Consider the following 16,182-nt stretch of genomic DNA (forward strand, 5'->3'; position numbering starts at 1 on the left):
TACCGACAGGGGTTTCTCCTTCATGGGAGATCGAGAGCAGTGTGCTGAACCCATGCACATCCAAATGACGCCATACGGTAGAAGTTGACGAGGCGCTCGGTCGGCTTATCGTGATCTTCAGGGCGTGATCGCTGAGTAGCTAACGAAAGTGCCAAGTTCTGCTTTGACCGCCAACACGCTGTATGTTGCAGCAGTTCAGTTCATATAGAAATCTTGTCTACCGCAAAATCTTTTTTCACTACTGCACAGTTTCCGCAGTATAGCCATTTTCAGGTGTATTATACCAGCGGAAAAATGCGAATATGTTCCAATTTATTTAAAAGACTGGCTGAAAAGTGGGGTACCAACTTCCTCATTCTGCATTCCTCAGGAACTTTAAAAATTTTCCCAAATATGTTGGCACGCGAACATAACCGCGTCTTTTAACATGCAACTCCTATCAACGTGCCACAAGCTCCCGTAACTAAAACGCACCCACTAGTCCATTGCTGTTAGGTCGCTAATACACATCCACCCGCAGTTGTCCTTTCACTCATTCAGCGAAATTCACTGTCACTACGCCCGCGAGTGTTATTGCTAATATCGCATTCCTTCCTTGCTTCTTACTGCCGTTGTCTCTTCTCAGTGTCACTGTCATTTCCTCGTTGTTGTTGTTACAATCTGTCTCGTTATCACTGCCTGTAACCCACTTCCACTTTCTATTTATTCCTACCCCGCCCCCCAGACACTTCCTTTTTCTTGCGCAGTTCTGTCCGTGTCAAGTATATCCCACTGCCACTGTGTCCGTCTCGCTCGTACTAACACTGCCTCTTTCGCACTTTCTGTACCAAAACCACTGCCTAGTAACTTCCAGTATTTATTACATTTCCGCCTCTTTGCCACTGCCACAGACTTCTGTCAGCATAAAAATTGCTGATATGTTCGCACGTCAAATTTTTTGGGAAAAAGTGCCGAGGAAGGTAGAATGAGGCAGTTGGTGCCCTGCTTTTCAATCAGTCTTTTAAATAAACAGGAACATATTCGCATTTTTGTGCTCCCATAGGCACATTTTTCTGTTTCTTTTCGTTGTTGCAGCAGGGGATGTAACTCATATGAAAAAATTATGGCAATAAAATTTCGGTGGTTTATGTGAAAGAATGCAAAACTAATTTTACACCTCAGACCGCATTTTACGTGCAAAAAGAATTTGCATGTGGTTCAGTACCATAACATGGGGTTCCCATACGACCATTTACAGCATATTCCTCCGTGCTGTTTCACTATGTAGGATTTTACGTGTAGAAGTAGGGTAACTTTGAAGCTGTGTATCTCAAAAAGATGAAGGTATGAATAAAATTTTCGAAGTGTTCGAGACCGGAGTCTTAGGAATACATCGTAAAAATTTCAGCTATTTGCTATGCATGGCCGTCTTGGAATCTGCGTCAGAGTTTTGGTCCGTTGGTGACAGCGAAAATATAGTAAAAACCCTTTTTTACAGTTTTCCGAGGAACCGCCCATAAAATAATGGTGCCTCCGTAAGTCCCATCCAACCCATCATTGACCACGTCGAATGCAAAACGAATCAACCAATTTTCTCCATTTGTCCAAGCAGGAGGAAGAGAGTAATATTCGTACTTTGACCCTGTAGTGTAGTGACGAAGGCGATCCTTCTGTTTGGTATACAAATGGTCTTAGCCCAAAGGGTATCCGAAACAATCGATCCTACCTTTTTATGACCAACAGAACCTGAGGAATGAGCGCCGGAAAACAGTTCGTACGTGCGGCGTTTTGGGAGATTAGGTGTCATGCTTTTGCTTGTATACCGATAACCCGTCAAATGAATAGAAATGGTTTACAATCAATACTTACGTCTTTGAAGAATTAGTTGGGTGGTTGAGCTTTGAACGGCTGACATGCAACGTCACAACTGTTCAATGAACACCCGGTATCGTGTGAGAAACGGCGCCATTCGAGTGGTATTTGTAGTTAAACACGACGCTACTGTCTCATTGGAATAAGCTGATTGGACCGTGTAGGCAGGACGTACCCTGGGCGGTGTGATCTGCTTGCGCATCTGTGGAACGAGAACCTGCGTTGTCTCATCAAATTTAACTCCAGGGCCATGTCTTTTTCATTCTGCCCTGACATGGAAACAGTAGGCCACGTGACTCCAGGGCCCAACCCAACCGCCGACACACCGTACGTTCCAGCAGCTTACAAAGAACGTTGGTATGGCTGATGGGCCAATAGCTATCCACAACAAGCGGTTTTTTACCGGGTTTGTGCAACGGAATGATGATGCCCTCCCGCCACTGCGATGGAAAGACGCCATCTCACCAGATCCAGTTGAAGATGACGAGGAGATGTCGCTTGTAGTCAGATGAGAGATGTTTAATCATCTCACTGTGGATCCGATCGGGCCCAGGAGCTGTGTCAGGGCAATGAGCAAGGGCACTAAGGAACTGGGGCGTTATAGAATTCACTGTGGCGTGTAGTGAACGAGAGGAATTTCCCTTCCAACCGCCGTTTGAGAATGCGAAAGGCTGGTGGAAAATTCGACACACAGGCTCGAACAAAGGGCTCGGCAATCGCGCTGGCGTCGATACATAACACGCCATTTATGTTAACACTGGTAACACCTTTTGGGGTCTGGCACCTGAAAACGCGTTTGATCTTTGCCCAGACTTGGGAAGGTGACGTATGGCACCCAATGGTCGAGACCTCTCCCACTCCTCCCCTTCCGTCATATGATAAGTTGGCGAACGCAGGCACAGAGCTGTTTAAAGGCTTTGAGGTGCTCCAGGGAAGCGTGCCGCTTATGTCGCTGTAGAGCTCGCCGACTCTCTTTAATTGCTTCAGCGACTTCCGACGATCACCAAGGGACTGCCTTATGCCGGGGGCACCCTGAAGAGCGAGGGATCGTGTTTTCTGCAACAGAAACGATTGTTGTCACCTGCTCAACTATCGCATCTATGTTACCGTGTCGGGGAGATTTAACAGTGCCAGCAGAGGTGAAAGTTTCCCAGTCCGCCTTGTTTAAAGCCCATCTGGGCAGGCGTCCATTGACCTGACACTGGGGCAGTGGTCACTACTACACAGGTCGTCATGTACTCTCCAGCGGATAGATAGAAGTCCTGGGCTGCAAATTGATAAATCAATGGCGAAGTAACTACCATGAGCCACACTGAAATGTGTGGCGGCCCCAGTATTTAGGAGGCAGAGGTCGAACTGAGAAAGTTTCGACATCTCTGCCTCGGCCAGTAAGCACAGTGCCATCGCACAAGGGGTTAAGGGCATTAAAATCTCCCCGAAGTAGGGAAGGTTTAAGAAGTTGGTCAACCAGTGCTATTAATATATTCAGGGGTACTGCTCTAAGAGGAAGATATACACTGCAGACTTATTTCCTGTGTCGTCATTCTGACAGCCACAGCTTCAAGTGGGTTGAAGGGGCACAGGTTCACTACAGACTGAGTTTAGGACATAAGCGCGAACTCCAGCTGACATTGTAGTCACTACAGTCCCTGTAGTATCCCTTATAGCTGCAGAGGGCAGAGGTCCGCATTGCTGGGAACCAGGTTTCCTGGAGGGCAATGTAGAAAGAAGGTGTAAAGCTTAACAGTTGCTGTAGCTCAACCAGGTGGTGGAAAAAACTGCCGCACTTCCAATGGAGGATGACATTCTGAGACTGCGAAAGCATGGAGCATTTAATGAGGCAGTTTACGCCTCAGGGTCACCTGCTGCCACCGGCTTATTGCCTGAGCAGTCTATATCCATTGTTCCACAGTGGACGCCAGAATCTCCACCACATCTGCAGACACACAGCTTGTGGGTAGCGGTGGTGTGGGCGCCACTGCAATTCCCTTGGTCTTGGGGACCTTTCTTTTGGATTTCTCTCGCTGTTCCTTGGGTTTCCCTGGCTGAGAGAGGACTTCACTGATTCAGTCTCAGACTGAGGATGAGCGTGAAGCCCTACGACCAGATGCTTTTGGGCTCTTCAGCCACTGATGGGTGTCATCTTTCCCACTAGCAGAAAAATGGGAACGGAGTGACCCAAAGGACCCCTTCCTAGCGAGAGAAGCTGAAGAAGACTTATGGCTCAGAAATGGGCACTGGTATCCCCAATGGTTGGAGGGGTGTCGCTCTCTAAGTAGGTGGTGTGGGAACAAGAAGGAGGGAAGTGTTCCCAGCCGTAGTCTCCTGGCTCTGAGAGGCGACAGGAATGCAAGTAACTGATGGGGCGACAACTCCTCGTAGTGGCGGTGTAAGAGGAAGTCAGCCACAGCATCTAGGTCCTGAAATATCCTCTTAGCCTCTGTGTAGATCAGTCGGTCCAGGGTCTTATATTCCATGATTTTCCTCTCTTTCTGTAAAATCCTGCAGTCTGGGGAGCAAGGTGAATGATGCCCTCTGCAGTTGTCATAGATGGGAGGCAGGGCACATGGAGTATTGGAATGTGATGGACGTCCACAATCTCTACATGTGACGCTGGAAGTACAGTGGGAAGACCTTTACCAAACTTCCAGCACTTTAAGCACCACATAGGGCAGGGATATATGGCTTGACATCACAGCGATAGGCCATCACCTTGACCTCAGGCAATGTGTCACCTTCGAAGGCCAAGATGAAGGCACCAGTGGCAACTTGTTATCTCTCAGACCCTGGTGGATGCGTGGGACGAAATGAACACCTTGCAGCTCTAAATTGGCGCGCAGATCGTCGTCAGACTGCAAAAGAAGGTCCCTGTGGAATATAATACCCAGGACCACATTAAGGCTCTTATGGGGCGTGATGGTAACCAATATCTGCAAACTTGTCATATGCTAGTAATGCCTGTGACTGGGCAGAAGATGCTGTTTTTGTGAAGACTGACCCAGAGTGCGTTTTGGACAAGCCCTCATTCTACCCCAAACTTCTCCAAATGCTCCACAAAAAACTGAGGCTTCATGGACAAAGATTCCTCATCAACTCACACACATTCAAGGTACCAGGGCGAATAAGCTTCACTGCTCTCCTTAGCCTGGCGTTCCTCCCATGGTGTGGCCAGGAAGGGGAAAGATTTGGGGTCGTATTTCTTAGCACTGAAATTAGTCTTTGCCCACTTAGAGACTGCTGGCACAGGAACAACAGCAAGAGACGACGTACTACGCTTCATGGCGTGTCATCCGCCCTGATGCCACCCACTCCGACCAGAGGCCCTCCCCACGAGCGCGACGCAGCCTAGGCAAGGGCCACCTGGCAGGATGGCCATTGCCGGGAGTCCCGATGGCCCAGGGAGATGGGCGTCTACTCCATGGCATACGAGGGGAGTTAACGGCGCAGGCATCAGCAGAGCGATCCCTACGTTGTCAGGGGGCTACAACCAACAGGGTACATGGCGGTCCCACCACAACTGACTGGCTACCGTGCTGGATATGAGGTGCTAAGTAGTCCACGGTCATCGTCGGCGCAGAAAGCGACACTGCATACTGCGTGGTGGAAAACGTACCCAGGAAGGTGTCCTCGCCCAAGAGATGGAGAATGAGAGGGACTGCAATGCAACGATGAGAAAGTGGGCTAAAGATCTCAATGCACGATGGACACGATGCACCATGGTAAGGTTCACTCCCCCAATTGGCTCGCTCTTCGGGAAAATAAAGATGGAGGTCAAACCCGATAGGGGACCATCACAGAAAGGTCGAAACGTGGAGACTCCTTTTAGTCGCCTCTTACGACAGGTAGGAATACCTCGGGCCTGTTCTAATCCCCAGACCCGCAGGGGGTCCCAAGTTCTGAAAGAATGTCGTCCACTCCGTGGCCTTGTTCCTGCATACGCCTTTCAGTGCTGTCAAATTATTCTCGCAATAAATAAATTTGGATGAAGTTTGTTCCTGGAAAATGTGAGAAAGCTGATGATTTAGTATTTGGAAGTCACAGTGCTCACACACGGCCAGAAAAGGAAAACTTCATTAGAGTTTCCTCTATTTAGCAAATGCACTGTGCTCTCTGAAACTAAATGACACACGAGATTGGGAGTTGTTAATTTTCTGTGACTGGTTAGTTACACGTTCCACCTATCATTTCGCACGATAGACCGTAATTATATGGAGCCAGTCATTTTACATTCACATCGCAAATTTGTACGTACAGCTACATTTTGAATATTTCTAAGTTTTTTGTGAAAAGAAAAGATACAGATGTAAGTAAATCCCAGCCACCACATTTTACACATGACAGTAATACAGTAATGTAAATTATTCTACGAAATAGCAGTTGTCAAGGAGAAGCTTTCTTCGTTTATCAAATTTTACTTTGCTGTGTCGGACATTTCATATCACTGGGTAAGTGATCGAAATTTTTTGTTGCAGCATTGTGTACCCGTTTTTGTGCTAAAGTCAACCTTAATGTCGAGTAATGAATGTCTTTTCCTTCTGGTATTAATTAGGCACCTCATTGTTCCTTTTGAACTGTTGTGGATTATTTACAATTGGCAAGAACGTCCTCATTAAGGCAATTTCAGTGCCCGCGAAATGTCTTCGACAGTTGCAGCCATAGATACTCAAAGAAACCGCCTCTGATATTAGTTTTGTATCTAATAGTAATTCTGTAATAAAATTATGCCCAGGGGCACATCGATATCAAGAACATTAAATTTTGTCGTTTAGCTGACGTGGGTTTTGGACTTTAAACTGAAACTGATATATCTAAAAGTAATTTCATCATCAACCTTTGATTCTAAATGAATGTGTGTTATAAATGCTTAAGAAACTAAGGAAAAATATCTTATTCCTATTATTGGTATTTATATTCTTCGATTTTGTCGAAGTGTCAGGTTTTGAAGTAATGTTATCGATACCAAGTATACGGAATGTAATCGGAAAGGCTCAACTAAAAAAATTGTCGCACACTATTGTTACCCCTCAACATACCGTGACTTTCAGGTGCAGACATGTCTTAAGATTACCTAGCGAAGATTCATTTCCTAGATGCACCCACTTTCAAACGTGGATAAACAGTTAAAGCCGAACTGCCTGCTGTTGCCATGCATCTGCCCGTTCGAAGAAAGAGGCTAGCAGGATCAGACTTCATGACGTCATTCGCTACAGGTGATTGGACTTCACAAAACTCCGACAAAAAACCCTTGAGCTTTATTCATTTCTAACAGCCGTGTTTCACCACGCGTGTTTTTTAAGTAACGTCGGCAATATGTAACAGTTTGTTCTAGTTTTCAACTGACAGGTCGACAAGGTTTTTTGGAACCTCATCTTTACAAATACATTCGAACATTCATGTCTTTTTACATATCTGCGGTTTCCTTTAAAGTCTCAGCTGCAAACAGTTCTGAAAAGTGAACGAGCCTTCTTAGCACGCGATACTGGACACTAACAGTGTTACAGATAATTGCCATACACAACGTACCAAAATTTCATTTGTCGTAGTGGGTCGGTTTAGAAGATGTAAAAACCATTATTGTCAGTGAGACAAGCAAAGAGTTAAGCGCGCATGGAAAATTACAAATAGACGATACAAAAATTAAATGAAAGGAATACTGGAGGTCAAGATGCATTTGTGTCCATGTGCCTTAAGCTTGGCATTCAGATCAAAAATTTTTGAATTTAAGTTACCGTGATTATGGTAGCAATTAGACAAAACACGACAGCTGAAATGTGTTAAATTTATTTTGGAACGTTTTTCTTGGGTACTGTAGGCTGTTACGGAGCACATCTTTCACTATCAATTGTGTTTGGTGTTTCCACTTGTTTGGTGTTTCCACTTTCTGTTCGCAAATACATCTTGGAAACATCAATTCATTTTTCATTTTTTAGTTTTAACTACAAGTACTTACACGACTAAAAGGTTTCATTCTCAACGTCTCTATAAAAATGTTAACAGCAATGCTGCTGTTTCTCTCCTCTCTTGTATGAGGGAGAGGCTTATGAAATGACAAGGGTTTCAAGTATAGCTCCTATGTAAGGTATGCCCTAATATTTTAAATTAAAATCTACCATTAATAATACATTATTCTCTTTATCTAAAAGTTTATTTCATGAATACCAAAAATTCTAGTTGAAGCCTTGCAATGATTTTCTACTTCTACAGTAGAAACCTAAAAATGCAGAGCGCTGCAAAATCTAAGGATATCAATGGTTTTGCTCGTGGTCTTGCGGTAGGGTTCTAGCTTACCGCGCACGGGGTTCCGGGTTCGATTCCCGGCGGGGTCAGGGATTTTTCCTGCCTCGAGATGACTGGGTGTTGTGTCATCATCATCATCATCATCATCATCATCCATTACCCATTGCGGTCGGAGGAAGGCAATGGCAAACCACCTCCACTAGGACCTTGCCTAGTACAGTGGTGCGGGTCTCCCGCATCTCCCCTACGCTCCTCTGAGTATGGACATCATCATCATCAATGGTTTTACTCAATTGTTCTCTATATGACAACTCTTAACAAGCTTTCACACTTCACAGTGGCTCATGTTCTCAATGACCATACAAATCCTAACTCAAGTCCTTACTCTGAGGGCCCATAGGGAAACTAAACAAAATTATGTTGCTCGTCAGTCCGAAGACTGGTTTGAGGCAGGTGTTCACGCTAATCTATCCTGTGCAACTCTGCGCACATCAAGATGTGTCCTATCGACTTGTTCCTTCTTTTAGAGAAGGTTTGCCATAAATTCCTTATCTTCCCGTTCTCATTCAGTACTTCCATCAATTATCTGATGTAGCCATCTAATCTTCAGCTTCTTCTGCAGTACCAAATTTCATAAGCTTGTGTTCTATTTTGTAACTGTTCATCGCCCACATTTCACTTCTGTATAAACCTACATTACAGGCAAATACCTTCAAAAATTTACATTCGATGTTAAATTTATTTTCTTCAGAAATACTTCTCTTGCTTTGTTATATTCGAGTATATGCAGATTGAAGCAACAAATTAAAATTTATTCCAAGGCCAGATTTCACCCAGACCACCTGCTTACTGGGCCCTTGTGCTAACTACTACACCACTCTGGCAAAGTGGCTTTGCACAATTGCACAGCCTGCTCTAGCGTGGCTTCTCCTCAATCTAGTCATATATCAACCAACTTTGTGAAGCAGTTTTGGACCGAGGGTAGAGGCACGCTAGCGTAGTCAGTGAAATTATGCAAAGCCACTGTGCAAGAGAGGCGTAGTGGTTAACTCATCTGCCCTAGTGGGGACATCTGGGTTTGAATTACGAACTTGGTATAAATTTTCATTCGTCACTTCAGACAGCATATATAAATCATGGATGTTTGAGACTTGAAAACGTCTCTGCTATCATGTGGTTTCATTTGATTAAAGCTTCTCTTGCTGCTGCGTGCCTGCATTTAATAGCGCCTCTGTTTCAGTCACCTTAAGCTATTTTGCTGCCCAAATGACAAACTGATCTTTCGGAGTCATTTCGTGGTCTAATTCTTGATTCGTATGCAGTCCATTAACCTTGTTTTACTTTTGCTGGTATTCAGCTAATAATCTTTTCAAGGCACTGTCCACTCCATTCCACTGCTTGTTCAAGTTCTGAAGTCTTGCATTGCAGTGTCATCGGAAAACCTCAAAGTTTTTATTTTTTCTGAAATTTAATTCCCTTTCCAAATTTCTCCTTGTTGCCTTTGCTGCTTACTTCATGTACAAACTGAATAACAGCAATAGACTACAATCCCATCCTTTCCCTTCTCAACCAATGCTTCCCTTTCAAGTTCTTCGACTCTTACAGCTGTAACCTGGTTTCAGTACAAATTTTAGGTAACCTTATACTCCCCTGTATTTTATTCCTGCTACCTTCAGAACTTCAAAAATATATTCCTGTCAGCATTGTCAAAGGCTTTCTCCAAATCTACAAGTGTAGGTTTGCCTTCTGGTGGTAGGGTCAGTATTGCCTCACGCGTTCTCCAGAACCCAAACATCTTCCCTGAGGTTGGCGTCTATCAGTTTTTCCACTATTCTGTAAATTATTCGTTTTAGTATTTTGCAACCATGACTTATTAAAATGGTATGTAATAATACTATACCAACAGTCGTTATACTGATATTTTTATGATGCAAACGGTTAACCAGTTTCGATGTTCCAATCATATCTTCAAACCTGTGGCACTAATTAAACTAAGTAACACTCGTGCATGTACAAGACAAGACACCAATACTCAGAGCTGTCGCATTTGTGACGAGCACACATGCTGATGAAGTTCGGATATCTACGGAACCAGATACGAGTATTCGAGCTTTGTCTTAACACATGCACGAGTGTTACTTCATGTCATTCTTGCGACACACCTGACGATGACGATTGGAACATCGAAACCGGTCGCCTAATAAAACAATGCCAATATAACGGCTGTTTGTATAGTATTACATTTCACTGACCAGCCGCTGTCCCATGCTCCTGAACCCAGGATGGAGCTACGTTTGTAAAAATGGTTGGCTAGTATTCACACCTATCAGCATCTGTCTTTACCCTTTGCACAACATCCTGAATCCAATTATTGCTCTGATGTCTTCACTTTTTCAAATTTTCTTAGCGAGATCTAGGAGAGCTTTTTTTCACAGGTCCTTAAGCTGCCTGACGTTTTCCTTTTGAAAAACCCGTTCCAAATTCACGTTTCACAGCCATTCTTCTTGAGGTCGTACGGTGTTTTAACCGTCTCATATGTTTCCAGAATGAGATTTTTCACTCTGCAGCGGAGTGTGCGCTGATATGAAACTTCCTGGCAGATTAAAACTGTGTGCCCGACCGAGACTCGAACTCGGGACCTTTGACTTTCGCGGGCAAGTGCTCTACCATCTGAGCTACCGAAGCATGACTCACGCTCGGTACTCACAGCATTACTTCCGCCAGTACCTCGTCTCCTACCTTCCAAACTTTACAGAAGCTCTCCTGCGAAACTTGCAGGAAGTTTCATATCAGCGCACACTCCGCTGCAGAGTGAAAATCTCATTCTGGAAACATCCCCCAGGCTGTGGCTAAGCCATGTCTCCACAGTATCCTTTCTTTCAGGAGTGCTAGTTCTGCAAGTTTCGCAGGAGAGCTTCTGTAAAGTTTGGAAGGTAGGAGACGAGGTACTGGCGGAAGTAAAGCTGTGAGTACCGAGCGTGAATCGTGCTTCGGTAGCTCAGATGGTAGAGCACTTGCCCGAGAAAGGCAAAGGTCCCGGGTTCGAGTCTCGATCGGGCACACAGTTTTAATCTGCCAGGAAGTTTCGTCACATATGTTGCACACCAGGTGGAATAGTTATCTCGCAACGATCTCGGTACGCACGCTACACTTTGATCGCGGCCACCCAGCCATATTACCACGCACTGGCAATTCGTCGCCTGCAATTCATCGGATTGCTTTGGAACAACAAGGGTCCTACTATCCATCGCTGCGATCTGCGACCTGTAACTAGACAGCTACCTAACTGCCTAAATACTGCGATCCGTCGGCCGTGTGTGGAATACTTAAGAATTGTGTGCACAGATGGCGAAGATCTCCTGGTAATATACCTGAAAAGTGGGGAACATTTCGGCAATAGGTCTGCAAATAGACAGTGGTAAAAATAATTATTAAATACGATTTCCATAGCTGTTACCATGCTTCTGCCTCCTGCTGACCTGGCAGTTCAAGTTCTTACTAACAGTCGGTTGGAGTGCCTTGTGGTCTTCGTCTTCCTCTGGGACTCTGCTCTAGAAATCTTCTGTCGATCTTGTCATTTCTTCGTGTGGTACGTCCTGTTTATTTCTATTTTAGAGTCTTTACACATTCCACAACGTCCTGAATACTGTTATTCCTCTGGTGTATTCACTTTTCCAATTTTTCTTAGCGAGAAATGCGGGAAGAGCGCCCTGATGCGAGTCCGCCCCCGGTAGCTGAGCTGTCAGCGCAACAATGTCAATCCTAAGGGCCCGGGTTCGATTTCCGGCTGGGTCGGAGATTTTCTCCGCTCGGGGACTGGTGTTTTGTCCTAATAATCGTCGTTTCATCCTCATCGGCGAACAAGTCGCCGCAGTGGCGTCAACTCTAAAGACTTGCACCCGGCGAACGGTCTACCCGACGGGTGGCCCTAGCCACACGACATTTTACCCTGATCGAGAACACGTCTTTTGACAGATTTAAGAATGGTTGCATTTCTTCCATAAAGCCTCCAATGTAGCTTGAACTAGTGAAAAATTTCAGGTTTTAAGTCTCCTTGTATTTCAGTTATTTTCGAATTACCAGGGTGTGCAGGCAGCCTGCAGGAGTCCTGTACAACTTACGATACTCCCAATTTTAAGGTGATTCATATTTATTCTTATTGTGTGGGAAGCTGCTCATTTGTGGCTTAAGAGGCCGTTAGGAACGTGTCGAACTGCAGGTGTACATACGTAATGTGTGTATCACCGTATATTGGCATTTGCATAAGAGTAATTTACTAGTAGTATACATATGGGTGTTCCTTGGCGTAAGACTATCGTTAGGCATTAGTGTACGCGCGAATTTCATTAAGCGGTATGGAACTTCATGAAACCTTCGAACTGTACATGACAAATGGCCCGAATTCCAGTCCCGGTCCGACAGTTTGAACTTAAGTTTCACATTAGCACTCACGTCACTGCAGAGTGAAAGATCCATTCTGGATTGCATCATCATATCTTTAAGGAGGAACTAATTTTTCGCGAGTCATTCTGCAGCTGCCTTCCCGGAACTGCTCCGTAATCAATTCCGTGATGGACAGTAACGTTTTAGCGGGAAAGGACAGGAGGGAAGAGATACCAGTACATCATGTAATCTCCACTCCACGCCGTTAGGTATTTTACGGAGTATGCGGTTGCCTCCCGATGGAGTGTTGCGATCATTTTTGAGAGACGCTCATGTTAGCTAATTTAACTGTATCTCGCTAAAACCTTTTTGGTGGTTAATAACTAAATCAGGTCTTCAATGTCACAAGAAGTTTCGAAACCTGTTCCACAAAACATTTGGTAGTTTTAAGTCTCAGTAGAACGCCACATCTGTGACACATGGCTCAGTTACCCAACCGGGGCAGGGGAACTACGGTTAATGTGGAATCACAACCGTGTGTCATGGCCTGCTTACGACATTGAGAGGTGAAGGCTAGATTAAAGGCCGACTGAAGTCTCGTAGTCCGACTGCGGTTCGATCCCGCGACCAGTGTTTCCAGTAACGTGGTTCACCACTATACTCCCAGGTGCGACATTTGCTTTATTCATTAAATCTCTATCATAGGACGCTGTTCTCTCATTAGCAGCCGTAATAAGTGAGCAAGCAACCGCATCAAATAGTGATGGTGCAAGTAATTAATAGCGTTTCTGAACATGTTTATAAGCTCCCGCATCTTTTACTATCTGTTCCAAGTAAGCTTGACAAACTCTCAGAAAGTACGATCAGTGGGTGGAATTAAGTCACTGTCGTCAAATGGATACAGATATTGACTAGAGAGGTCTACAGTAGAACTACTACAAATTCAGTCATTAGGAAGGCAGATGCCAGAAAAATTTATTTAGGAAATGTGCGTCCACGAACTATTCTCTCCAGTTTATGGCATACTCTTAAGTTGGAATGATAGGCAGTCTAGTTAATGGAAGAGCTTTGTGATCGTTTACGGATTTGTTTAAAATAAGAGCGTGGCAACTGTCCCACGTGTTCGATGAGGTACTCTACAAAAAGAGGTGTTTCGAGGAAAGGTTTCTCTTTAAATTGCGAGAGCATTACTTTCAAGGCAAATTAACGGACACTATTTCGTTTCTTGTACAGGTAGAATAATTATCACATTTCAAAACTGAAGAAATCCTGGCTTACACGCAGGAAAGTAGCCAGACAAAACTTGAACAGTTGTAGGAAGATACGCACACGCTTCATGCAGCGAACTGCAGTTGACGCTCAACACATAGGTATAATATTGCACATAGATAATACGGTTTATGTTCGGTTACAAGACAGGTGATCAGTCCCTGGAAAAGCCTCTAATATCTACATCTACATCCATACTCCGCAAGCCACCTGACTGTGTGACGGAGGGTACCTTGAGTACCTCTATTGGTACTCCCTTCTATTTCAGTCTCGTATTGTTCGTGGAAAGGATAATCGGTATGCCTCTGTGTGGGCTCTAATCTCTGATTTTATCCTCATGGTCTCTTCGCGAGATATACGTAGGAGGGAGCAATATACTGCTTGACTCCTCGGTGAAGAATTGTTCTCGAAACTTCATCAAAAGCCCGTACCGAGGTACTGAGCGTCTCTCCTGCAGAGTCTTCCACTGGAGTTTATCATCTCCGTAAAGCTTTCGCGATTACTAAATGATCCTGTAACGAAGCGCGCTGCTCTCCGTTGGATCTTCTCTATCTCTTATCAACCCTATCTGGTACAGATCCCACACTGCTGAGCAGTATTCAAGCAGTGGGCGAACAAGCGTACTGTAACCTACTTCCTTTGTTTTCGGATTGCATTTCCTTAGGATTCTTCCAATGAATCTGTCTGGCATCTGCTTTACCGACGATCAACTTTATATGATCATTCCATTTTAAATCTCTCCATATCAGAATATGCGTCAGGAAGGATCTGAAGTGGAACGACCATAAATCTAATTGTAGCAAAACCAGGTTATTTATTAACCGGAAGAACGCGACAAGTTTACTCCAATCACGAAAGCTTTAGTGTACGAAGATCTCATTTGTCAGATTCTTCAGTATTACTCGCCAGTCTGGGATTTACAGGTAGCAATACAGAAATAAGATCCAAAGAAGAGACATATTTCGTCACGCGATTGTTTAAACGCGACAGCGGTACAAATTTTTGCCCCATTGCAGGGCAGACGGTCCAAAAGGCGTTGTGTCGCTGAATTTTTCTGGGAAGAGACAGAACACGTTCCAGAGAAAGTGAAAAACACTATTACCCCCTATTTCTCGCTTAATGACTACGACGAGGAAATCAGAGAAACTGGAGCTCGTACAGAGATTTAGCGACAGTTTTTGCCCGTGCACCACCCGCGAATGTAATAGGATGGGATGAATGTAATGGTATACTGCATACCCTCTGCCACATAGCTAACTGTGGCTTGCCGAGCGTTTGTATGTGCTACATCTAAGGCAAGGGCAATGCGTGTATCTGTAGCAAACAGTCGGTGCAGGATTGACAGGAGCTGCCTATGGATGCGACAATAGAAGGCCCAGCTCACCTGGTATAGAGATTCGGAGTCCTCGTGGCTTGAGGGCCTGGACGAGCGGCTGCGGGACTTCGTAGAACTGCGCTGCGGCGAGGGACAACAGCAGCAGTAACGGCAACAGTGGCCGCGCGCCCATGGTGTAGGCAGTAGGCAGTACTTTGATCCTAGTAGCTGTCTGCCTGGTTGCAGACTGGCTTCCGCGCCGGAACTGCGGGCTCGGGGATTCCAAGTCCAGCCACCAGGCAGCGCCACCATCAGGTACAGGCTAGGAACTAGCGCCGCTGCGGCAGCACCGCGAAACGGACATCAACACTGTAAACAAGGGTACACGCGATCCAATCGACAAACCGACCGACAAATTGGACGTGTGTAGGCGTTTTGAGCGACCGACCGTCGAACTTTCCTTGTCAGTATGTCGGGCGGGTAGGACCACCCGACAGCCGATCCTTCTACCAAACCACCTAACAGACTGTGCCATGTGTAGTGTTGTAGTGCCAAGAGCCCGACAAATGTTCGTCTTTTGTCACTGCGCGCGGAATTAAATTTAGATTAGACTGAGTTTTCGTTCCATATACCAAAAAATGAGACGTTTCTCGTGGGAGTGGATCATGTCAGCAAGTATAACATAAAACATTTGTGTATAATACTTCCCACCCTGATCATTTGTCAGGAAATTGTCGAAATAGGTGAATATAATGCAGTAAACTGGAACAGCTAATACTTACAGAATTAACACGCTGTCAGACTGAAACATTGTTATGCACTATTAATAAATTTATCATACAAAAAATACCTAATCACGACTGTTGTGACCTAGTGCCGTCAAAACTAAAGTCTAATAGACATTTTTACTTAAGCTGGTTTAACAGTCTCTCTTAAGATATTCATCTATAGAGTAGAAAGATCAGCCTATCAAAAAGTCTTTCAAATTCTGTTTAAACAGTGCTTTACCCGAAACCAAGTTTTCGACGGTTGCTCGCAATCTATTGAAAATGTGTATTCCTGAATATTGAACCCCTTTTTGGACCAATGCAAGTGATTTTAGGTCTTTATGCAGATTGTTCTTACTC

The 16,182-nt window shown here is 44.8% G+C and overlaps 1 protein-coding gene across 1 annotated transcript in view; it reads right to left on the minus strand.

The window, feature by feature from the left end:
- LOC126475076 (beta-1,3-glucan-binding protein-like) overlaps nt 1-15,324 on the minus strand; it is a 113,528-nt gene extending 98,204 nt beyond the window's left edge. The window contains exon 1 of the mRNA XM_050102637.1: nt 15,125-15,324. Within this exon, the coding sequence (XP_049958594.1) occupies nt 15,125-15,248 (124 nt within the window). The 5' untranslated portion in view covers nt 15,249-15,324. The remainder of the gene's footprint in view (nt 1-15,124) is intronic.
- Between the last annotated feature and the right edge of the window lie 858 nt (nt 15,325-16,182).

The sequence above is a fragment of the Schistocerca serialis genome, chromosome 4, assembly GCF_023864345.2.
Source record: "Schistocerca serialis cubense isolate TAMUIC-IGC-003099 chromosome 4, iqSchSeri2.2, whole genome shotgun sequence".
NCBI lineage: Eukaryota > Metazoa > Arthropoda > Insecta > Orthoptera > Acrididae > Schistocerca > Schistocerca serialis.